The following is a 23,954-nucleotide window of genomic DNA, read 5'->3' on the forward strand; positions in this document are numbered from 1 at the left end:
CTGGGTAATTAAAATCCCCAATGACAAGGATGTCCCCCAATCCCGCAGCCGTTTTGATTTGCTGCAATAGTTGTTCTTCCTCATGTATGCTCATATCCGGCTGTTTGTAGCACGTGCCTATGACTAGTTTTTTGCATCAATTCCCCCACTTGAGATTTCTACCCATAGTGACTCCACATTCTGACATTCCAGAAATCGCCATTTGTAACCCACTCAAAAACTACAGTGTCTGGGCATGATTCTTGACACTGTTTCGCAGCGTGTCTTTCTACTGCTGGTCAAAGCAAGGGCCATTCAGACCCTGGCCCGTTTAGTTCTTCCACCACGTAAAGTTTGTCCATCTATGCATCCGCTTGCTGGGAAAGATAGTGGCCTCCTTCAAGGTCATTCAGTATGGTAGATTCCGTTCCCGGATGTTTCAGCAGGATCTACGTGTCCTGGCTCACCGCATTCTGTGGTTGAGGCCGTGGAAAATGTACTTGGACTTGAAGAAGACTTTGGAAATCCTCCCCTTCACTGTGTACTTTTTTGTTTGGGGAAGACCTGAATAAAATTGTGTCTGAACTGGCAGCTGCTGAGACGCCTTTGCTCCCCACTACTAACCCTTCTCAAAAGGCAAAAAGTACCACTTTCACTTCTTTCAGCCTCAAGGGAAAGCGGAAGGTCAGTCAATACCCTAGACAAGCTCGCGTTTCCAAAACCTCCAAGCCCAAGGCAAAGCAGTCTTGGTCAGCCTGTCAGCAAAACATGACAAGCATGATGGGGTGGGCCTCCCCTGGGGGACTCCAGGGTAGGAGGCCGACTTCTACAGTTCGTCTAGGTCTGTCTCACGACCACTTAAGAAGCGTGGGTACTGGAAGTGGTCTCTAACAGGTACGCTGTTTCATTCAAGAGACGTCCCCCTCACCAGTTGTGCACAACGGCTCTCCTGTCTGACCCGTTGAAAGCGCAGTCTCTACAAACGTTTTGTAAGTTCCCTCCTGAGTACAGGAGTGTTGGGCCAGTTCCTCTGTCCCAGAGGGGCATAGGTTACACTCGACTCTGTTCCTGACCAATGGGTCATTCCGGCCTATACTCAACCTCAAGTCTTTGAACAAGTTTGTGAGATTACCCAAGTTTCGTATGGAATCGCTGCGCTCTATGGTTCTGGCTCCGGAACCTGGAGACTATATGGTATCACTGGATATAGATGATGAGTATGTATCAGCATATTTCTCTTGCATCCTAGAGGATGCTGGGGTCTATATTGGTACCATGGGGTGTAGACTGGTCCACCAGGAGCCATTGGAACTTTAAAAGTTTAATAGTGTGGGCTGGCTCCTCCCTCTATGCCCCTCCTACCAGACTCAGTTTCGAAAATGTGTCCGGAGGAGCCGGTCACAACTAGGGGAGCTCTACTGAACTTTAGAAAAATTAATTTTTTTTCTTTTCAGAGTTTTTTGTTTTACAGGGAGGCTGTTGCCTGCAGCATGGGACTGAGGGGGGGGACTGAGTTGGGCAGTGTCCGCCCTGAGGGGTCTTGAGCCACTGCACTTTCTGACTGAACATTTGGCTTCAGAGGGGTCTGATCGCGCCCCGCCGCAGGGGAACGCTCGCCCCGGCAGCCAGCCGCCACCCCCTCGGGAGCTGAAGAGGTGGCGGGTGAGTCACACTCCCCCCTTGCAAGCAGAGGGACAGTGTGAAGCAGACGGCCTTAGGGTTAGGAGTGCGGTCTCACCTGCGCTCCGTGATGGCTCAGCGGTACTGCGGTGTGGCGCTGGGAGACAGCGCCATTGAGGGGGCGGAGCTTCTCAGAGCGGACCCTGCAGCGTTCAGAGCCATTTTCTCCTGCCTGCACTTACTACAAGTGGAACCAGGTCCCTCGAGAGCAATCTCCAGCTGTCTGTACGGTACCAAGGGGGTTGTAGAAGGGGGGGAGGCTGTGTACAGGCTGTGTCACCTATTAAGGGACACAGCCAGCGCTGGTAAGGGACTCCCTATACATTTGATAGCGCTGTGTGTGGGTTGGCACCAATCTCTGTGTCTCTCTGCCATTCTTGGGGGGAAACTCTGTCTTCGTAATACCCTGGGTGTTTGTGGGGTGTTTGAGTGTGTGTGCAACATGTCTAGGGACACTGTTTCATATGCTGCAGAGTATTGTCTTCCCAGGAAGACTCCATTCCATGTAATCAGGATTGCACTGTTTTAGCACAGATCCCAGCTAGAGAACCAGAATGGTTAGTCTCTCTCAGGGGGTCTATTTCTCAGATTTCTGATAGAGTTGCTAGGACTGAGCATGCCACTCAAGTCCTCCAGTCCTCTATGGTTGTATGATCTGATACTGCCTCTTCGGGGTCTCCTGCGGTACATTCTCACAAACGTGCACTTGCAATTATGCAGGATGACACGGACACCGACTCTGATGCTGCAGACGGGGATGTGTCGAGGGGGACAGCACCACTTGCCAAGGGGGAGCAGTTGATGATTGAGACACAGCTCCGGAACAGGTGGAGGAGGCCTTCTTCACAGATAAGAAGCCCCCCTCACTTTCCCGGCATCCAAAGAATTGAATGCTATCTTTGAAAAGGCATGGGAAACTCCGGAAAAGAATTTCCCGATTACCAACATGGTCTTAGTGGCTTTTCCCTTTCCAGAGGAAGATAGGAAGAGATGGGAGTCCCTGCCGATAGTCGACGCCTCTGTCTCCAGGCTATCCAAACAGGTGGTATTACCGGTGCCGGGATCTACCGCGTTAAAGGACCCGGCAGATCGCAAGGTGGATGCTACGCTGAAATACATTTACACTGCTTCAGGGGCTATATTGCGGCCTACTATAGCCTGTGCTTGGATTGCTAAAGCTATTGCCAGGTGGTCAATCACTCTGCAGGAGGAATAGACTACGCTGGACAAAGGTGACGTTGATTTATTTTTACGTTCTATTCAGGATTCTGCAGGGTTCCTGGTGGATTCCATGAAAGACCTGGGTTCCATGGCTGCGGGAATCTCCTCCATGTCCGTCTCTGCTCGCAGATGTCTATGGCTGCGCAGCTGGTCTGCGTACGCGGAATCCAGGAAGTGTGTGGAAGGCCTACCATACAAAGGTCAGGCTCTCTTTGGGGAGGCGCTGGATGCGTGGATTGCCACGACTACCGCGGGTAAGTCTCCTTTTCTCCCCTCAGCTGCACCGGCTACGTAGAAGCCCTTTTCATCTACCACGTCACAATCCTTTCGGCCCACGAAGCCTAGAAAGAATAAGCCTTCGAACACCACCTTCAGAGGTGGTCATGCCAAAGGAAAGAAACCCGCTCCCGCAGGTTCCCAGACCCAGAAGCCCGCTTCTGATACCCCTAAGTCCTCCGCATGACGGCGGACAGCTAGGCCTGGAGGAAGGTCAGGTGGGGGCAAGATTCCGGCAATTCAGCCACGTCTGGGTGTCGTCGGGTCTGAACCCCTGGGTTCTGGATATAGTGTCCAGAGGGTACAGACTGGAGTTACAAGATCCCCCGCCTCACCGTTTATTCAAGTCAGGCTTGCCAGCGCTGCTGGCAGACAGGACAATTCTTTAAAGTTGGTGGTGTCACAGGTCATTGTTCCGGTACCACTTCAGCAGTGGAGCAAGGGTTATTTGTCAAACCTTTTTGTGGTACCGAAACCGGATGGTTCGGTACGGCCTATTCTAAACTTAAAATCTTTGAACTCTTATCTCCAGGAGTTCAAATTCAAGATAGAATCTCTGAGAGCTGTCATCTCAGGCCTGTCTGAGGGGGAGCTCCTGGTGTCCCTGGACATCAAGGATGCTTACCTCCACATTCCCATTTGGGCGCCGCATCAAGCATATCTCAGGTTTGCGCTGATAGACGATCACTATCAGTTCCAGGCGCTGCCGTTTGGCCTCTCCACAGCACTGAGGATCTTCACCAAGGTGATGGCGGAGATGATGGTTCTCCTCCGCAAACGGGGTGAACATAATTCCATATCTGGACGATCTCCTGATCAAGGCGTCTTCCAGGTAGAGGTTGTTGCATTCCAACTCGCGTGCGACACAGCTGCTCAGGAGGCACGGTTGGATCCTGTACCTTCCAAAGTCTCATCTGGAGCCGACAAGGCGGCTGTCTTTCCTGGGAATGATCCTCGACATGGAAATGCAGAGGGTATTTCTCCCGGTGGAGAAAGCGTTGGTGATTCAAGCAATGGTCCGGGAGGTCCTAAAGCCTACCCGGGTATCGGTTCATCAATGCATACGCCTTCTGGGGAAGATGGTTGCTGCCTACGAGGCTCTGCAGTACAGCAGGTTTCATGCTCGACTATTTCAGCTGGACCTATTGGACCAGTGGTCAGGCTCTAACCTACACTTGCACAAGAGGATACGCCTGTCTCCGAAAGCCAGGATTTCGCTCCTCTGGTGGCTGCATCTTCCGCACCTTCTGGAAGGGAGAAGGTTCGGAATTCAAGACTGGATCCTTTTAACCACAGATGCAAGTCTAAGAGGTTGGGGAGCGGTTGCTCTGGGGGAAACCTTTCAGGGACGATGGTCGGATCAAGAGTCACTTCTCCCAATAAACATCCTGGAACTCAGGGCCGTTCACAACGCCGTTCTGCAAGCAGCACACCTTCTACAGGATCGGGCTGTTCAGGTGCAGTCGGATAATGTGACCACGGTGGCCTACATAAGCCGACAAGGCCGAACGTAGAGCAGGGCTGCCATGTCAGAGGTGTCAAAAATCCTCATCTGGGCAGAAAGGCACACGGTGGCAATGTCGGCAATCTTCATTCCGGGCGTAGACAACTGGGAAGCAGACTTCCTCAGCAGACACGATCTCCATCCAGGGGTGTAGGGCCTCCATCCGGAGGTGTTCTAGGAGGTAACCGGTTGGTGGGGGGTTCCCCACATAGACATGATGGCCTCACGCCTCAACAAGAAGCTACGGAGGTACTGTTCCAGGTCAGGAGACCCACAGGCAGTGGCGGTGGACGCACTGGTTTCACCGTGGGTGTTCAAGTCAGTGTATGTGTTCCCTCCACTTCCTCTGATACCAAGGGTTCATCCACGGCCTTTACCTCTTCGGGAGGTTCTGCTTCTGCAGGGGCAGTTTGCTTATCAAGACTTACCGCAGCTACGTTTGACGGCATGGCGGTTGAACGCCAGATCTTAGCTCGGAAAGGTATCCCGAGTGAGGTCATTCCTACCCTGATACAGGCCAGGAAGGGGGTAACGTCTAAACATTACCATCGCATTTGGAAGAAATATGTTTCTTGGTGTGAGGCCAAGAAGTTTCCGGCGGTGGAGTTTCAGCTTGGACGTTTTCTCCTTTTCCTTCAAGCAGGGGTGGATATGGTACTGAGACTGGGCTCCATCAAGGTCCAGATCTCTGCTTTGTCCATCTTCTTCCAGAAACAATTGGCTGTTCTTCATGAGGTTCAGACCTTTTTGAAAGGTCTGCACATTCAGCCTCCCTTTGTGGTGCCTACGGCTCCATGGGATCTGGATGTGGTGTTGCAGTTCCTGCAATCTGCTTGGTTTGAGTCTCTACAGGAGGCTGGCCTCAAGTTTCTCACGTGGAAGGCGGTCACCTTGTTGGCCTTGGCTTCTGCGCGACGCGTGTTGGAATTTAGGGCTTTATCTTGTAAAAGCCCCTTTCTGATCCTCCATGAAGACAGGGCGGAACTTAGGACTCGTCCACAGTTCCTACCTAAGGTTAGGTATGCTTTCCGCATCAACCAACCCAGGGGGTAATTCCAAGTTGATTGCAGCAGAAATTTTGGTAGCAATTGGACAAAACCATGTGCACAGCAGGGGAGACAGATTTAACATGTGTAGAGAGAGTTTGATTTGGGTGGGGTGTGTTCAATCTGCAATCTAATTTGCAGTGTAAAAATAAAGCAGCCAGTATTTACCCTGCACAGAAACAAAATAACCCACCCAAATCTAACTCTCTCTGCACATGTTATATCTGCCTCCCCTGCAGTGCACATGGTTTTGCCCAACTGCTAAAAAAAATTCCTTCTGCGATCAACTTGGAATTACCCCCTATTGTGGTGCCAGTGGCTACTGACTCCTCAATTACTTCAAAGGCCTTGGATGTAGTGAGGACTTTGAAGATTTACGTGAAGAGGACGGCTCGTCATAGGAAAAGTGACTCTCTGTTTGTCCTCTATGATCCAAAGAAAATTGGATGTCCTGCTTCTAAGCAGTCGATTTCCCGCTGTATCAGGTGCACTATCCAGCATGCTTATTCCACGGCAGGATTGCTATGTCCGCAATCTGTAAAGGCCCACTCGACTCGTAAAGTGGGCTCTTCCTGGGCGGCTGCCCGGGGTGTCTCGGCGTTACAACTCTGCCGAGCAGCTACTTGGTCTGGGTTGAACACGTTTGCCAAGTTTTACAAGTTCGATACTTCTGATGAACCCAAGTTTGGTCAAGCAGTGTTGCAGGAGTCTCCGCGCTCTCCCTCCCGTACTGGGAGCTCTGGTACATCCCCATGGTACTAATATGGACCCCAGCATCCTCTAGGACGTAAGAGAAAATAGGATTTTGGTCGGTAAATCCTTTTCTCGTAGTCCGTAGAGGATGCTGGGCGCCCGCCCAGCGCTTCGTTTTCCTGCATTGGTTTTATGGTTCAGTGTTCCCTGGTTCCTAGGTAAGTTGTGCGTTAATTACTGTTTCAGCTGTTGCTGAAGTTGTTCCGGCATGTTGGCTGGATACTCCCGTTGTGTGAGCTGGTATGAATCTTGCCACTATCTGTGTAATTCCTTCTCTCGAAGTATGTCATCTCCTCGGGCACAGTTTCTAGACTGAATCTGGTAGGAGGGGCATAGAGGGACGAGCCAGCTCACACTATTAAACTCTTAAAGTGCCAATGGCTCCTGGTGGACCCGTCTATACCCCATGGTACTAATATGGACCCCAGCATCCTCTACGGACTACAAGAAAAGAATTTACCGGGAGGTAACCAAAATCCAATTTTCTATTGCCATTTTTGCGTCAGTAGTTCCTGCAGTTTGCTATTGGAGCCCTTCACTACCAATTTCAGTCTCTTCCATTTGGACTGGCTACGGATCCTCAGATCTTCACCAAGGTCATGGCCGTAATGATGGCTCACCTCCATCACCAGGGAATCAGAATCCTCCCATATCTGGACGATCTCCTGATTTTCGCAAGTTCACATGAAGTCCTCATTCATCTCCAACTGACGGTGAACTTCCTGCAAGCCCACGGGTGACTGATAATTGGAGAAAGTCCTCCCTTTTCCCAGCTCAGAACATGGTGCTCTCAGGGGCTCTACTGGACACTCACAGTCAGAGACTGTTCATGTCCCCGGACAAGGTCCTGAAACTTCAGGACAGGATAGGACACTTCAATTGTCGCCCCAGAATGCCGATACACTCGGCTATGCAAGTCCTGGGCCTGATGGTGTCGTCCTTCAACATGGTAGAGTATGCTCAATTTAACACTCGTCCTCTGCAACGATTGATCCTTTCCAAGTGAGACGGCCTACCTCATCGGATCAGATACAAAATGGTCTCTTTGATTCTGGAGGTTCGTCTATCGCTGTCCTGGTGGCTCCAGCAATTGAGCAGGGGCCGTACCTTCTGGATCCCCAACTGGCTCCTACTGACAACGGACATCAGTCTTCAGGGATGGAGAGCTGTGTTGGCCTCATAAACAGTGTTCATTCCAGGCGTACTAAACTGGGAGGCTGACTTCCTCAGTTGGCAGGACGTTCACTCCAGAGAGTGGAGCCTCCATCCCGAAGTCTTCCATCTCCTGGTAGACAGATGGGGTCTGCTGGACGCGGACCTCATTGCGTCTTGACACATTCACAAGTTTCCGGTCTTCGGATCAAGGACTAGGGATCCTCTGGCAACATTCGTGGACACATTGACAGTTCCGGGGAACTTTCAGCTGCCTTACATATTCCCTCCAGTGTCCCTCCTGCCCAGGGTACTGCGGAAATTCGAGCAAGAAGGTGGAGTGCTAATTCTAGTTGCTCCAGCATGGCCCCGACGGACTTGGTTCTCAGAACTGTAGGGTCTATCGACAGAGCATCCCCTTCTACTTCCTCAGTACAGGGCCCTTTTCTCTACCCTTACCTGTCCAGACTGGCTTTGACAGCGTAGCTCTTGAAGCATCACTTCTAAGGGCTGAAGGGTTTTCCTGAGGCTGTTATTCAAACTATGTTAAAGGACTGCAAACCGGCTTTTGCCCGGATTTATTACAGAGTTTGTCATTCTTCACTTGGTGTGCTGATAAGAATTATGATGCCTATTAATTCAGGACTTCCAGAATTCTGGCTTTTCTGCAAAGAGGCTTGGACTTGGGTCTTTGTCTTGCCCCCCTCAAGGTACACATAGCTGCCTTTGTGTGGTTTCAGCACAAAACTTTCCTCTACACCTGATGTACATACGTTCATTCAGGGTATTCTACCTATTCAGCCTTCCCATGTCCCCCCCAGTAGCTCCGTGGGACCTGTCTATTGTATTGAAAGCCCTCTGCCAGGAACCGATGAATAGACGTGTGGAGGGTTGTTTGAAAGCGATTTACACCCTAACGGGGGCTGTGCATAGACCAACTATTGCAGTGACATGGGCTGCTGAAGTTGTTGAGGCATGGGCTCAGGAGTTAGAGGCGGAGCTGCCATCTAATGCTTCTGAGCATGCTCGACAATGTCTCTCATATATTACCACGGCTTCTCTATACCTTAAGGAGGCAGCCTCCGATGCAGGGGGGCTGGCGGCCAAGGCTGCTACTACGTCAGTTTTGGCCAGATGTATCCTTTGGTTGAGATCGTGGTCGGTGGATATGGATTCCAAGAAAACCCTGGAGGTGCTTCCGTTCAAGGGAGACTTTCTCTTTGGAGAAGACCTCAATAAGATTGTGGCTGATCTGGCTACTTCTAAAACAGCTTGCCTACCTAGTACGTCTCCTTCCGCACAGAAGGCCAAAAATTACTTTCCCTCTGCCCTTTCGTCCTCCAGGTAAAGCAAAGGCCAGACCAAAGCAAACCTAGGCTGCCCGTCAGCCTGCTTCCAAAACTGACAAGCCTGCCGCATGACGGGGCGGACCTCCCTCTGGGGGATCCCAGGGTGGGGGCCGACTTCTAGGTTTTGCCCCAGGAATGGTTGAAGACCACTTTTTGGATACCTGGGTAAGGGAAGTCGTCACTCGAGGTTACGCCGTACCCTTCAAGAATCGCGCCCCTCATCGATTTTGCCTGACAGATGTGCCTCTGGACCCGGCAAAAGCAAACACTTTGCACTCGGTGGTACATTCCCTACTGACCACTGGAGTGGTAGTACAGGTGCCTCTAGCTCAGAGAGGCAAGGGGTACTATTCACCGCCGCTTCTAGTCCCGAAACTGAATGGGTCCTCGCGGCTCATTCTCAGTCTGAAGTCCGTTAACAAGTATGTGCAGGTCTCCAAGTTTCGTATGGAAACTCTTTGCTCTATTGTTCTAGCCTTGGAGCCTGGGGACTATATGGTCTCACTGGACATACAGGATGCCTACCTGCATATTCCCATTGCAGTGTCTCATCAGCAGTACCTGAGGTTCGCGGTGGGCAACCTTCATTACCAATTTCGGGCGTTACCCTTTGGTGTGACAACGGCTCCCCGAGTTTTCACCAAAGTAATGGCGGTCATGACGGCTTCACTTTGTCGTCAAGGGGTCAGGATACTACCGTACCTGGACGATTTGTTGATCCTGGCAAATTCCCCAGATATTCTCCTGTGTCATCTAGATCTGACTGTCCAGGTCATGACAGCCCACGGGTGGCTTTTCAACTGGAAGAAATCATCCCTGGCTCCTGCTGGGAGCATGGTACACATGGGTGCGTTGTTGGACACTCACAACCAGCGGTTGTTCTTGTTTCAGGAGAAAGTCCTGAAACTTTAGGACAAAATCCGATGCTTCCTATCTCGTCCGCAACGGTCTACTCATTCAGCAATGCAAGTGCTAGGTCTCATGGTGTCGGCTTTCGACATGGTGGAGTATGCTCAATTCCATTCTCGCCCTCTGCAGAAGTTGATTCTGTCCAAGTGGGACGGCCTGCCTCACCAGATCAGATCTCCCTGTCTCCGGAGGTCCGCCTGTCACTGAGCTGGTGGCTTTAGGACCATTGCTTGAGCAGGGGCCGTCCCTTCTGGATATCAACTGGGTTCTGCTGACAACGGATGCCAGTCTGAGAGGTTGGGGCGCGGTGTTGGAACAACACTCTCTCCAGGGTCGGTGAACCAAATAGGAGTCTCTACTCCCGATAAACATTTTGGAACTGCGGGCAGTGTTCAATGCATTAACAATGGCCCAGCATCTGATGCAGAACAGACCTGTTAAAGTACAATCGGACAATGCCACCACGGTGGCGTACATCAATCATCAAGGCGGCACTCGATGCTGCATGGCAATGAGGGAAGTATCAAGGATTCTTCAATGAGCAGAACTCCATCTGCCGGCCATATCAGCAGTGTTCATTCTGGGCGTTCTGAACTGGGAAGCGGACTATCTCAGTCGTCAGGACGTGCACACTGGAGAATGGAGCCTACATCCCAAAGTATTTCAACTTCTCGTGGACAAAGTGGGGCCTTCCTGATGTGGACCTGATAGCGTCTCGACACAATCACAAGGTTCCGGTCTTTGGAGCAAGGACAAGGGATCCTCAAGCAGCGCTCGTGGACGCTTTGGCAATTCCATGGAACTTTCGGCTTTGGTATGTGTTCCCTACGGTGTCACTCCTGCCCAGAGTAATACGGAAGTTCAAGCAAGAGTGAGGAAACCTACTTCAGGTCGCCCCAGCGTGGCCCAGACGGCACTGGTTCTCCGATCTACAGGGCCTCTCGCTAGATCGTCCCCTTCTACTTCCACAACGACCAGACCTCCTCGCTCATGGTCCTTGTGTTTACCAGGACTTGGCCCGTCTGGCTTTGACTGCGTGGCTCTTGAAGCTTCCGTCCTGAGGGCCGAGGGTTTTTCTGAGGCGGTCGTTGAAACTATGTTGAAGGCCCGTAAGCCGGCTTCTACTCTGATCTACCATAGGAATGCTTAATTTACTTGGTGTGCGTCTCACAATCATGACGTTGTCAAGTTTAGTACGGCCAAACTATTTGCCTTCCTACAACAGGGCCTGGACTTAGGCCTGCATCTGGCCTCCCTCAAGGTTCACATCTCGGTCTTGTCGGTATGGTTTCAGAGAAAGATTGCTGCCCTACCTGATGTTCATACATTCACTCAGGGCGTGTTGCGAATTCAGCCTCCTTTTGTGCCACCTGTGACCCCTTGGGATTTGTCAGTGGTTTTGGAGGCCTTGCAAGAGTCTCCGTTTGAACCTCTTGCATCTGCTGACCTTAAGTGGCTTTTCCTTAAGGTGCTGTTTTTGCCTGCTGTTGCGTCAGTTCGAAGGGTCTCGGAATTGGGGACCTTATCTTGTGAGTCTCCCCATCTGATTTTTCACCGTGACCGGGCGGTTCTTAGAACGCGGCCAGGTTATTTACCCAAGGTGGTGTCATCCTTCCACCATAACCAGGAGATTGTGGTTCCGGCCTTTAATTCTCCTGAATTGTCTTCCAAAGAGCGGTCTTTGGATGTAGTACGGGCTCTCCGTATCTATGTGAAGAGAACATCCTCCATTAGGAAATCTGATTCTCTTTTCGTGTTTGGTTTTCCCAAACTTGGCTGGCCTGCTTCCAAGCAGACACTGGCTAGATGGATTAGAATGGTGATTGCATATGCTTATGTACAGGCTGGTAGTCCGGTTCCTGCTACCATCAAAGCCCATTCTACTCTGTCTGTTGGACCTTCTTGGGCGGCCCACCGTGGTGCATCCCTTGAACAATTGTGCAATGCGGCTACGTGGTCCTCTGGGAACACGTTCATTAGGTTCTATGCCTTCGATACTTCCGCCTCCCAGGGTGCTTCCTTTGGATGCCAGGTTCTTATCCCCGCTACAGTGCGTCCCCTCCTATAAGGAACTGCTTTAGGACATCCCCGATGTTAATCCTTGTGGAGCCCAGTGGAAATCGCAGAAAGATTTAACAATGGTAAGTTCTTACCATAAATCTCGTTTTACGTCATATAAAGGATTCTGCAGGTTTCATGGAGGAGGCCTTGAAGAACCTTGGCCATCTTAATGCAAGGGCTTCTTCCATGGCTGTCTCGGCACGCAGGGGACTCTGGCTGCGCCAATCATCTGCGAATGCAGAATCCAAAAAAAGCGTGGAGAACCTATCCTTCACAGGTCAGACTCTGTTTGGGGAAGCATTAGGTGCGTGGATCTCCACGGCAACTGCGGGTAAGTCAACCTTTCTTCCCTCGGCAACACCACTGACTAGGAAATCTTATCCTACTGGGAAATCTAGTCCTTTCGGGCCGCGAAAGTTAAAAAGTCCAAACCCCCTTCCACTTTCTTTAGAGGAGGTCAGGGGAAATTCAGAAAACCTGCACCAACAGGTCCCCAGGAACAGAATCCCGGTTCTGCTTCCTCAAAATCCTTAGCATGACGGTGGACCTCTCCCAGCCTGGAGATCGGGCAGGTGGGAGCAAGACTAAGAAATTTCAGTCACCAATCCTGCATTCCCTCCTGGTACAAATAAATCACTGTTTGCTCCTTGGCAAGATAGAGGTATCTTATATCTGAATGATATTACCAGGGATACTAGTTTTCCACAGTTTTCTCAGATTCAAGAAACTATTGATATTCCCTCTAGATATTTTTATCAATTTTTACAACTCAGACATTTTCATTCCTCAATGGGCCGCGTCCTCTCTAGTAGACCCCTGACCACGTTTGAGACTATGTTTCAGACGTCACTCAACCAAAGGCCTGATTTCCCTCTTATATACTACTGTCACTGGGGATGCTCCCTCTCAGCGTTATCCTCATGAGAGAGCATGGGAAACGGACCTAGGCTCTGCTTTAGATGACGAGGAATGGTCTGAGGCCTGGGGTAACGCAGCGTCTAGTTCCATCTGCGTTAGAATCAAAGAGAATGTCTATAAATTATTATATAGATGGTATTATGTACCATCTCGCTTGAGCAAAATGTACCCGGGTACGTCTGATAGATGCTGGAGAGGATGTGGCGCAGAGGGCTCTTTCCTACACATATGGTGGTCATGTCCTAAAATAGTGCATATGTGGAGGGAAGTAATTAACTTTATATCTAGCTTGTTGCAGATTTCTATTCCTTCTGACCCTAAATACATTCTCCTCCCCTTAAACCTACCAACACTAACAAAATTTCAAAATAAATTGCTACGTCATATAGTATCCGCAACAACATGTCAACTAGCTGCAGATTGGAAAAACCCTATCCCGCCCTCTATGCAATCTATAATTGCCCGTATATGGTATGTTTACCACATGGACTACATGACTAACATCATAAACTGTTCCCCTAAGTCATTCGAGAGAATTTGGAGTCCATGGCTGGCTACCCAGCATGCCCCTTCACCCTTTAATTTGTGATACCCTGCACCATATGTGATGAGACCCTCCCGGGGATTCTATTCTATTCTATTTTGTCCATTTCTCTTGTTTTTTCTCTTCTTCTCTGTCCTTTTTTTTTCTACCCGACCTTCTTCTACTCTTACTCTTTAATGCTAGTCGGTTAGCTACGCTACTGACTGGCCTTTTTTCTATTTTATACTACCCGCTCTCTGGGTCAAAAATGGGTCACTGTTTTTTTTTTTTCCACTCATCTTTATAATTACCAAATATTATGCTATATTTGCAATGTAATTTGTTGAAACCACTATCTGTTGGTATCGGTTTGCATTTGTGATCCCATGAATAAAATTATTTGGGGGAAAAAAAAAGAAATTTCAGCCACGTCTGGGCGTCATCATGCCTGGACCCCTGGGTACAAGATATTGTTACCCAGGGGTACAGACTGGAGTTTCAAGAACTCCCACCTCACAGATTCTTCAAATTGGGCTTTCCAGCTTTGCTGACAGAAAGTGCTATCCTACAGGAAGCCATTCAAATATTGGTCCACACAAATTTCATTGTTCCTGTTCCGGACGGTTCTGTGAGGCCTATATTAAACCTAAAGTCATTAAACCTCTACTTGAGGGAATTCAAATTCAAGATGGAATCTGAGAGCGGTGATCTCAGGTCTGGAGGAGGGGGAATTCCTGGTATCCCTGGATATCAAGGATGCGTACCTTCACATTCTGATCTGGCTGCCTCACCAGGATTATCTAAGGTTTGCGCTGCTGGACTGTCACTGGACTGCTGTTTGGCCTCTCTACGGCACCAAGGGTGTTTACCAAGGTCATGGCGGAGATGATGCTGATCCTCCGCAAGCAAGGTGTGAACATAGGGGGTAATTCCAAGTTGATCGCAGCAGGAAATTTTTTAGCAGTTGGGCAAAACCATGTGCACTGCAGGGGGGGCCAGATATAACATTTGCAGAGAGAGTTAGATTTGGGTGGGTTATTTTGTTTCTGTGCAGGGTTAATACAGGCTGCTTTATTTTTACACTGCAGATTGAACTCACCACACCCAAATCTATCTCTCTCTGCACATGTTATATCCGCCCCCCCCCCCCCCCCCCCCCCTGCAGTGCACATGGTTTTGCCCAACTGCTAAAAAATTTCCTGCTGCGATCAACTTGGAATTACCCCCTAAATTCCTTATCTGGACGATCTGCTGATAAAAGCGTCTTTCAGAGAGAAGCTGTTACAGAGCATTGCTCTCTCGACTCAACTACTCCAGGATCATGGATGGATCCTGAATCTTCCAAAGTCTCATTTGGAGCCTACAAAGAGACTGTCCTTCCTGGAGATGATCCTCAACACGGATGTTTAGAGGGTGTTTCTACTGGCGGAGAAAGCGTTGGTGATGCAAACAATGGTCCGGGATGTCCTGAAGCCAGCCCGGGTGTCGGTTCATCAGTGCATTCGCCTTCTGGGGAAGATGGTTGCCTCCTATGAGGCTCTACAGTACGGAAGATTTCATGCACGTTCCTTCCAACTGGATCTCCTGGACAAGTGGTCGGGATCTCAACTTCACATGCACCAGCGGATACATCTGTCACCGAAAGCTAGAATTTCGCTCCTCTGGGGCTGCAAACTTCTCACCTTCTCGAGGGCCGCAGGTTCGGGATTCAGAATTGGATCCTTCTAACCACAGATGCAAGTCTCAGAGGTTGGGGAGCAGTCGCCCAAGGGGAAAACTTTCAAGGAAAGTGGTTAAGTCTGGAATCCATCCTTCCGATAAACAATCTGGAACTAAGTGCCGTGTACAACGGTCTTCTGCAAGTGGCACATCTTCTAATATATAAGGCCATTCAGGTTCAGTCGGACAATGTAACTACGGTGGCCTACATAAACTGACAGGGCGGAACGAAGAGCAGAGCTGCAATGTCAGAGGTAACAAGGATCCTCCTCTGGGCAGAAAAGCACGTGGTGGCGCTGTCTGCAATCTTCATTCCGGGAGTGGACAACTGGGGAGCGGACTTCCTCAGTAGACACGATCTCCATCCAGGAGAGTGGGGCCTCCACCCGGCGGTGTTCGTGGAGGTGACAAGTCTTTGGGGTGTACTTCAAATAGACATGATGGCCTCCCGCCTCAACAAGAAGCTTCAGAGGTACTGTACCAAGTCGAGAGACCCACAAGCAGTGGCAGTGGACGCCCTGGTAACTCCGTGGGTGTTCAAGTTAGTGTGTGTGTTCCCTCCACGTCCACTCATCCCAAGGATTCTCAAACTCATAAAAAGAAAGGGAGTTCAGACAATCCTCATTGCTCCGGACTGGCTTGGTACGCAGCTCTTCTGTAGTTACTGCTGGAAGAGCCGAGGCCTCTTCCTCTTCGCGAGGACCTTCTGCAACAGGGTCCGTTCGCATATCAAGTCTAACCACGGCTACGTTTGACTGCATGGAGGTTGAACGCTAGATATTAGCTCGGAAGGGCATTCCGAAAAAGGTCATTCCTAGCCTGAATTAGGGTTCGTCAAAACATTACCATCGAATTTGGAAAAAGTATGTGTCTTAGTTTGAATCCAAGAAGTATCCAACGGTGGAGTTTCAACTAGGACGGTTTCTCCTCTTCCTGCAGGCTGCTGTGGATGTGGGCCTACGCTTGGGCTCCATAAAGGTCCAGATTTTGGCCTTGTCCATTTTCTTCCAGAAACAATTGGCAGAGTTTGAGAAAGCATTGGGACACCCAGGGTGAAATGTCTAAAAGACAGCTGGCAACTCAGCACAGGAAGGGAGGAAGGGAGAGAAGTCAAGGGAAGAGCATTACATTTGGGGGTCATTTGTGTGCTATTGGAGGCAAAAACAACTGATAATTTTGAAATGCACTCTGAAAGAGGCTGTTGATTCAAATCTGAACATATAGATGTTTTAGTAGACCGTACTCATCCCTTACTAATCTCCAAATAGCATTATTGTGTACAGTTGCATCAATCGTTTTGGCTATATGCTAATCATACTTGATAGATTGCCACACATTTGCTGCTGCTTTAACAATTATATTGAAAAAATTGGATTGTAGTGTGTTTTGTTGTCCTAATTAAGTGTTTTTTTTTTCTCTTACGTCCTAGAGGTAACTGGGGATCCATTTAGTACCATGGGGTATAGATGGGTCCACTTGGAGCCATGGGCACTTTAAGAATTTGATAGTGTTGGCTGGCCTCCCTATATGACCCTCCTACTAGACTAAGTTTAGAAAATGTGCCCAGAAGAGCTGGTCACGCTTATGGAAGCTCCTGAAGAATTTTCTGCATTTATTTTTCTGCTTGTTATTTTCAGGCAGGACTGGATGGCACCAGCCTGCCTGCTTCATGGGACTTAATGGGGTGGGGTGGGGGGGGACGGCCCAACCTCTTGAAGGGTTAATAGTCCCGTTTCCCGCTGACGGGACACTAGCTCCTGAGGGAACTATTCGCAAGCCCCACCACGGCGAGCGTACATTCCTGCAGCATGCCGCTTCCCCTAACAGAGCCAGAAGAAAGAAGAGTGGTGAGGACTAAGCTGGCGTCCCAGTTAGCGGGTCACCGGCCATTATGGCAGCGTGAGGGTATGGAGACGCATGGCTTCTAACCGGGGTGGATTGTGTCTCCAGACTCTGTATACAACTGCGTCTCAGTACACTGTATACAGTACCAACACTGGCAAACAAAGCCTTAAAACGGTTCTGTCTCCATTTTAAGCACAAATGACCTCAGCCAGTATAAAAAAAGCTGTAAGACCGTGCACCATTGAAGGGGCAGGGCTTCACTATGAGCGGATTCAGCAGCTTACCAGCGCCATTTTCCCTCTGCAGTGGACACAAACGCTGACTGACAGGGACGCGCAGCTCCTCCGGTGTGACTTCAGATTACCTCAGCGGTACCAGGGGGTCATAGCAGGAAGGGAGCGATTATTAGTGTACTAAGTCCCCAATCTGGGTACTTAGTCTGCGACCCGGCTAAGCTTGGCATTAGTGATAAGGGTGCGGCGGGCTGGCTCCAAATACCTCTGTCTCTCCCTGGAAGGGCTCTTTGTGGTTTAATTGTGTTTTTAACCTTTCCTCTGTGTGTGTGTGCTGTCACATTTACAATATGTCAGGCAAAGAGTGTGTTTCATGTACGGCAGAGTGTTCCTTTTCCCCAGGGAGCTCACTACTATGTACTCAGTGTAGTGCACCTTCTCAGGCTGGCTGGGCTGAACCAGCGTAGCTGGATTCCCTCAAAGGAATGATTTCCAATATCTAATAAATTGTCCCGCAATGAGAAAGAGATGCAATACTGAAGACAGTCTGTGGATGAGATTATGAACAGTCTCTCCAAACAAGCATCTCAGTCCCTTGCCATTTGTCCACAAAAACGAACTCTGGCCCATATCCTGCAGTCTGACGCTGAGGGATCAGACAAGGAGGAAGGAAGGTGGATTCAGAAGGGGGGACGCTGCTCTGTCACAGGGAATACAGGCTCTTATAGAAGCTATCAGAGATGTGGTACAAATTCCTGGTAAGGTGACAGGAGTGTGAGGAATCTTATTTTAATGTCAAAAAGAAGTCACTTTTCCTGTGTCAAAGGAATTGAATACCCTATTTGAAGAACAGTGAGTTAATCCTGATAAGAAATTTCAAATCCCTAAAAGGTTACTCTCATCTTTTCCTTTTCCTCATGAGGATAGGAAAAAATGGGAAAGTCCACTGAAAGTGGATGCGCCTGTGTCCAGGTTGTCACAGAAGATTGTGTTACCCGTCCCTGGTGCATCCTCCCTGAAAGACACAGGTGATCGTAAGATTGAGACTACACTCAAATCCTTGTACACAGCTGCTTGGGTGGCTCAGAGACCCACTATATAGCATGCACGTGAATTACTAAAGCCATTGCTAAATGGTCGGGTAACCTTATTGAAGGGTTGAATTCCCTATTCTTAGGGGGGAAATTGTGTTACTCCTGCAACAAATACAGGACTCTGCAAACTTTATGGTGGATGGCATAAAAGAAGTAGGTTTACTTAATGCATGCACCACTGCTCTGGCTATGTCGGCACGCAGGGGCTTATGGTTACGCCAGTGGACTGCGGACGCGGACTCCAGGAAAGGCGTGGAAGGCCTACCCTTCGCAGGACAGGCCTTATTTGGAGTTGAATTAGACAAATGGATCTCCAAAACTACTGCGGGTAAGTCCACGTACCCCAACCAGGAAGACCTACTTAGGACCTACCCTACAGTCCATTTCGGACTGCCAAGTTTAAAGGCAAAGTCAGAGTATCTTCTACTGCAAACAGAGGCGCTAGAGGTAATCCACGCAAACCAGCAACTGCTGATTCTCAAGAACAGAGCAGCAGTTCTGCTTCCTCAGAGGCTTCTGTGCGACAGTGGACCGCGTGACCTGGAAGACTGGCATGTGGGAGCACGATTAAAAATTTCAGTCACATTTGGACAACATCATGCCCGGATCCCTGGGTCATAGATCTTATTTCCCAGGGCTACAGACTGGAGTTTCAGGAGCTCCCACCTCACAGATTCTTCAAATCATGCTTACCAGTTTCACAAGAGGCAAGTATAACCTTACAGGATGCCATTCAAAGACTGGTACAGACTCAGGTCACTGTTCCAGTTCCACCTCATCGGCAAAACAAGGGGTACTACTCCAACTTGCCGAAACGGTTCAGTAAGGCCGACTATGAATCTAAAATCGCTGAACCCGTACTTACTAGTGTTCAAATTCAAGATGGAGTCTCTGAGAGCGGTGATCTCAGGTTTGGAGGTGGGGGAATTCCTAGCGTCTCTGGATGTCAAGGATGCGTACCTTCACATTCTGATCTGGCCGCCTCACCAGGCTTATATACGCTTTGCACTACAGGACTTTTACTACCAGTTCCAGGCCCTGCCATTTGGTCTCTCCACGGCACCGAGGGTGTTCACCATGGTGATCGCAGAGATGATGTTTCTTCTTCGCAAGCAGGGAGTGAACATAATTCCGTACCTGGACGATTTTCTGATAAAGGCACCGTCCAGGGAAAGGTTGTTGGAGAGCATTGGTCTCACAACCAAACTACTCCTGGATCACGGTGGATTCTAAATCTCCCGAAATCTCATATAGAGCCAACTCGGGGGCTCCCATTTCTGGGAATGATACCGAGTGATATACAAAAAAGAGATATACAAAAAAAAAATGATACAGAGTTGCAGAAAGTTTTTCTTCCGTTAGAAAAGGCATTGGTAATCCAGTCGATGGTTCGGTATGTCCTGAAGCCAACCCCGATATCTTTGCATCTATGCATTCGCCTTCTGGGGAAAAAGGTGTCGTCTTACGAGGAGCTTCAGTATGGAAGGTTTCATGCGAGGCCCTTCCAGTTGGATTTATTTGACAAATGGTCCGGATCACATCTTCACATGCACCAGAGGATCCGTCTGTCACCAAAGGCCAGGATCTCCCTTATGTGGTGGCTACAGACTTCTCACCTAATCGAGAGCTGATGGTTCGGGATTCAGAATTGGATTCTGCTAACCACAGACGCAAGCCTCAGAGGTTGAGGAGCGCTCACCCAGGGGGTGCAGTTTAAAGGAACATGGTCAAGTCAGGAAGTCGTCCTTCCAATCAACATTCTGGAACTCAGGGCTGCATGCAACGCCCTTCTGCATGCCTCCTATCTTCAAGATCGGGCCATTCAGGTTCAGTCAGACAATGTGACGGCAGTAACGTACATAAACCGACAGGGAGGAATGAAAAGCAGAGCAGCAATGTCAGAGGTATCAAGAATTCTCGTCTGTGCGGAAAAACATGCTGTGGTGTGTCGGCAGACACGACCTGCACTCGGGGGAGTGGTGCCTTCACCGGAGGTGTTCAGGTGCTTGACACATCGTTGGGGATGTCCACAAATCGACATGATGGCATCTCGCCTCAACAAGAAGCTCAAGCGGTATTGTTCCAGGTCAAGAGACCCACAGGCAGTGGCAGTGGGGACACTGACAACTCCATGGGTCTATCAGATGGTGTATGTGTTCCTCCACTTCCCAAGAATTCTGAAAAGAATAAAAAGGGAAAAAGATCAAGCAATTCTGATTGCTCCAGATTGGCCAAGAAGGGCCTGGTACACAAACCTTCTGGAGAAGCTCTTGGAAGATCCGTGACCTCTACCTCTTCGCAAGGATCTCCTGCAATGGGCCGTTCGTCTATTAAGACTTAACACGGCTACGTTTGATGGCATGGAAGTTGAACGGCTGATTCAGGAGAAGCATCCCTGACAAGGTCATTCTGACAATGATCCAAGCCAGGAAAGGGGTAACGTCTTAACATTACCACCGTATTTGGAAGAAATACATCTCTTGGTGTGAGAGCAGAAAATATTCTGGGAATATCATCTGGGAAGTTTCTTGCTTTTTCTGCAGCCGGGTGTGGATGTGGGCCTACGTCTGGGCTCCATAAAAGTCTAGATTTCGGCCTTGTCCATTTTCTTTCAGATACAATTGGCTTTTCTTCTTGAGGTCCAGACGTTCTTGAAATGGGTTCTGAACATCCAGCCTCCCTTTGTGCCTCCCACGGCACCTTGGGATCTCAATTTGGTGCTGCATTTCCTCCAATCAGGCTGGTTTTAACCGTTACAGGAGGTAGACGTAAAATATCTTACGTGGAAGACAGTCACACTGTTGGCCTTGGCTTCAGCAATCAGCAAGATGTGTGTCTGAGCTGGGGGCATTGTCTTACAAGGGCCCCTTTTAATTTTACATCAGGACAGAGTTGAACTCGGGACTTGTCAGCAATTTCTTCCTAAGGTGGTGTCTACGTTTCACATCAACCAACCTATTGTGGGTCCGATTGTTACCGACACCTTTGTTACTTCAAAGTCTTTGGATGTTGTGAGGGCTTTGAAGGTGCATGTGTAGAGAACAGCTCGTCACAGGAAATCAGACTCGCTGTTTGTTCTTTTACGATCCCAATAGGATTGAGTGTCCAGCTTCAAAGCAGTCAATTGCGCGCTGGATTAGGCTCACTATTCAGCATGCTTATTCCACGGCAGGTTTGCCGGTTCCTAAATCTGCACAGGCCCAATCTACTAGGTCGGAGGGTTCTTCTTGAGCGGCTGCCCGCGGTGTCTCGGCCTTACAGCTCTGCCGAGCAGCTACTTGGTCAGGTTCGTACACGTTTGCAAAGTTCTACAAGTTCAATACTTTGACCAAACTGAAGGTCCTCCGATGCCAATCAGTTCTGCAGGATTCAGCACTCTCCCACCCAGTTTGGGAGCTTTGGTTCTTCCCCATGGTACTAAATGGATCCCCAGTATCAGCAATTTGAAACACTGTCATACACCACAAGCGCTAAGATGAGATATCACCATAACGTCCCTTTTAGGCTGAGTGACGGATCCTTTCCTCTCAGATGTATCTCCCATTCAGGTAAACAACCATAGGATTCCCAGGTGTGGATATCATAAAAAAGATGAAATAACAAAAACAACCAATGTGTAGTACGTAATGTCAAAACCTATTGATATACATATGGTGCCTTTAGATGATTGAAATGAATTCAGAGCGTACCCCACTCACACTAAAAGTGGAAGTGTAAAACACATCAAGGTTTCTTTTATAGAGGTAACCTTCATTTATTCATATGGCAGCCGGTGTATCAGAAATGGGGTCTCACTCAAACTCAATAGTAAATTGTGATAATTCCCTGAAGCGGGCACCAGATAGACCGGTCCATATTTATCGTAGGGCCCCTAATCTCAAATCAAAATTAGTTTCCAGTACTTTGCACACTCAACCATCTTCGTCTAGAATAAGATCCAAGGGTTTCTTTAGATGCGGCAATTGTATGGGCTGCCGAAGCATCAAAAGTGGGGGATGTAGCAAAATTGAGAGAGTAATCATCAATGGTAAAACAGTTGAAATAAGAGATTTCATTACGTGTGACACAAGCAATGTGATCTATGCGGTCACGTGTAAATGTAATTTGACTTATATCGGACGAACATCTCGACCATTGAAAACCAGATTGGGAGAGCATGTCCGAAATATTAAAAAAGGCCTTGAAACTCATTCCCTATCAACCCATTTCAAACTAAAACACGGCTGCCGTATTTCCGAGGTCTCTGAGTTTTATGGATTAAGACATATAAAGGAGAGGAAAGGATCCGTCACTCAGCCTAAAAGGGACGTTATGGTGATATCTCATCTTAGCGCTTGTGGTGTATGACAGTGTTTCAAATTGCTGGTTTTGTATTTCTTGATTTAAATGTGGTGACATTTATTCTGAAATCTGTTACATCCGAGCAGCTTAGCCCCAGTTAGGACCATCCTGACACATTTTTTCCGGATCCCCAGTATCCTCTAGGACATTGGTTCTCAAACTCGGTCCTCAGGACCCCACACAGTGCATGTTTTGCAGGTAACCCAGCAGATGCACAGGTGTATTAATTAATCACTGACACATTTTAAAAGGTCCACAGGTGGAGTTAATTATGTCACTTGTGATTCTGTGAGGAGACATGCAAAACATGCACCGTGTGGGGTCCTGAGGACCGAGTTTGAGAACCTGTGCTCTAGGACATAAGAGAAAATTGGATTTTAATTACCTACCAGTAAATCCTTTTCTCGTAGTCCGTAGAGGATACTGGGTGGCCGCCCGGTGCTTCGTTCTTCCTGCACTGTTACTTGGTTAAGTATTGTTTGTTGGTTCAGCTGTTGCTGTTCCTGTTTCAAGTTTTGTTAGCGTGGCTTTCCTCTTGTTGTGTGTGCTGGTTCGGAATCTCACCACTATCCTTTTATATCCTTCTCTCAAAGTAGGTCCGTCTCCTCGGTCAAAGTTTCTTAGACTGAGTCTGGTAGGAGGAGCAATAGAGGGGGGAGCCAGCCCACACTATCAATTTCTTAAAGTGCCCATGGCTCCTAGTGGGCCCGTCTATACCCCATGGTAGTAAATGGATTCCCAGTATCCTCTACGATAAAAGGATTTACCGGTAGGTAATTAAAATCCTCTTTTTTTTGTGTGTGTTCCTTAGGGCACAGTGATCCGTGTTTTTTCCATTCCAGAAGGACAGAAACTGTTTGAGCTACGGAGAGGAATGAAAAGGTGAATGCAATTTTGTGAACTGTATAATTTTCATAGTTTTTATTTCTGTATGAGCATATTTCTTGGTGCATTTTATTTCATATATTCGGTGGGATGTTATGGAGTCAGATATCGCTGGAGTTGCGGGATGCCAGCTGATCTGACGTTTTTTAAAAGGAGCAATCACTTACAAGGCATGCTCTTGCCTTGAAAGTGATTGCTCCTTTAAAAAGAAAGTCCAAGTTTGGCCGTCATCCCGCACCTTTTAGGATCTTGGATCGCCTATCTATATTGTTGCATACTGGGGTATCTCAATTTGTTTGCAAGACAGAATATTTCATATTATCCTCTGAAACAAACACATGTCTACAGAGTTGTCCTCTTTGTTTGTTGCTGCGGGAGGTTGCTTGCCGTGACATTGCCGCGATGCATATCGTCCTGCATCTCATTGTCTGAAAATAATCACAGGAGCTATTGGTAGCAACTAATA

General features: G+C 48.7%; 1 protein-coding gene across 2 annotated transcripts in view; it reads left to right on the forward strand.

Moving 5' to 3' along the window:
* Positions 1-23,954, forward strand: part of WIPI2 (WD repeat domain, phosphoinositide interacting 2) — a 797,269-nt gene that overhangs the window by 532,129 nt on the left and 241,186 nt on the right. For both annotated transcript variants that reach the window (XM_063934120.1, XM_063934121.1), the window contains one exon: positions 23,415-23,485. In XM_063934120.1, the coding sequence (XP_063790190.1) occupies positions 23,415-23,485 (71 nt within the window). The remainder of the gene's footprint in view (positions 1-23,414; positions 23,486-23,954) is intronic.

The sequence above is a fragment of the Pseudophryne corroboree genome, chromosome 7 (genome assembly GCF_028390025.1).
Source record: "Pseudophryne corroboree isolate aPseCor3 chromosome 7, aPseCor3.hap2, whole genome shotgun sequence".
NCBI lineage: Eukaryota > Metazoa > Chordata > Amphibia > Anura > Myobatrachidae > Pseudophryne > Pseudophryne corroboree.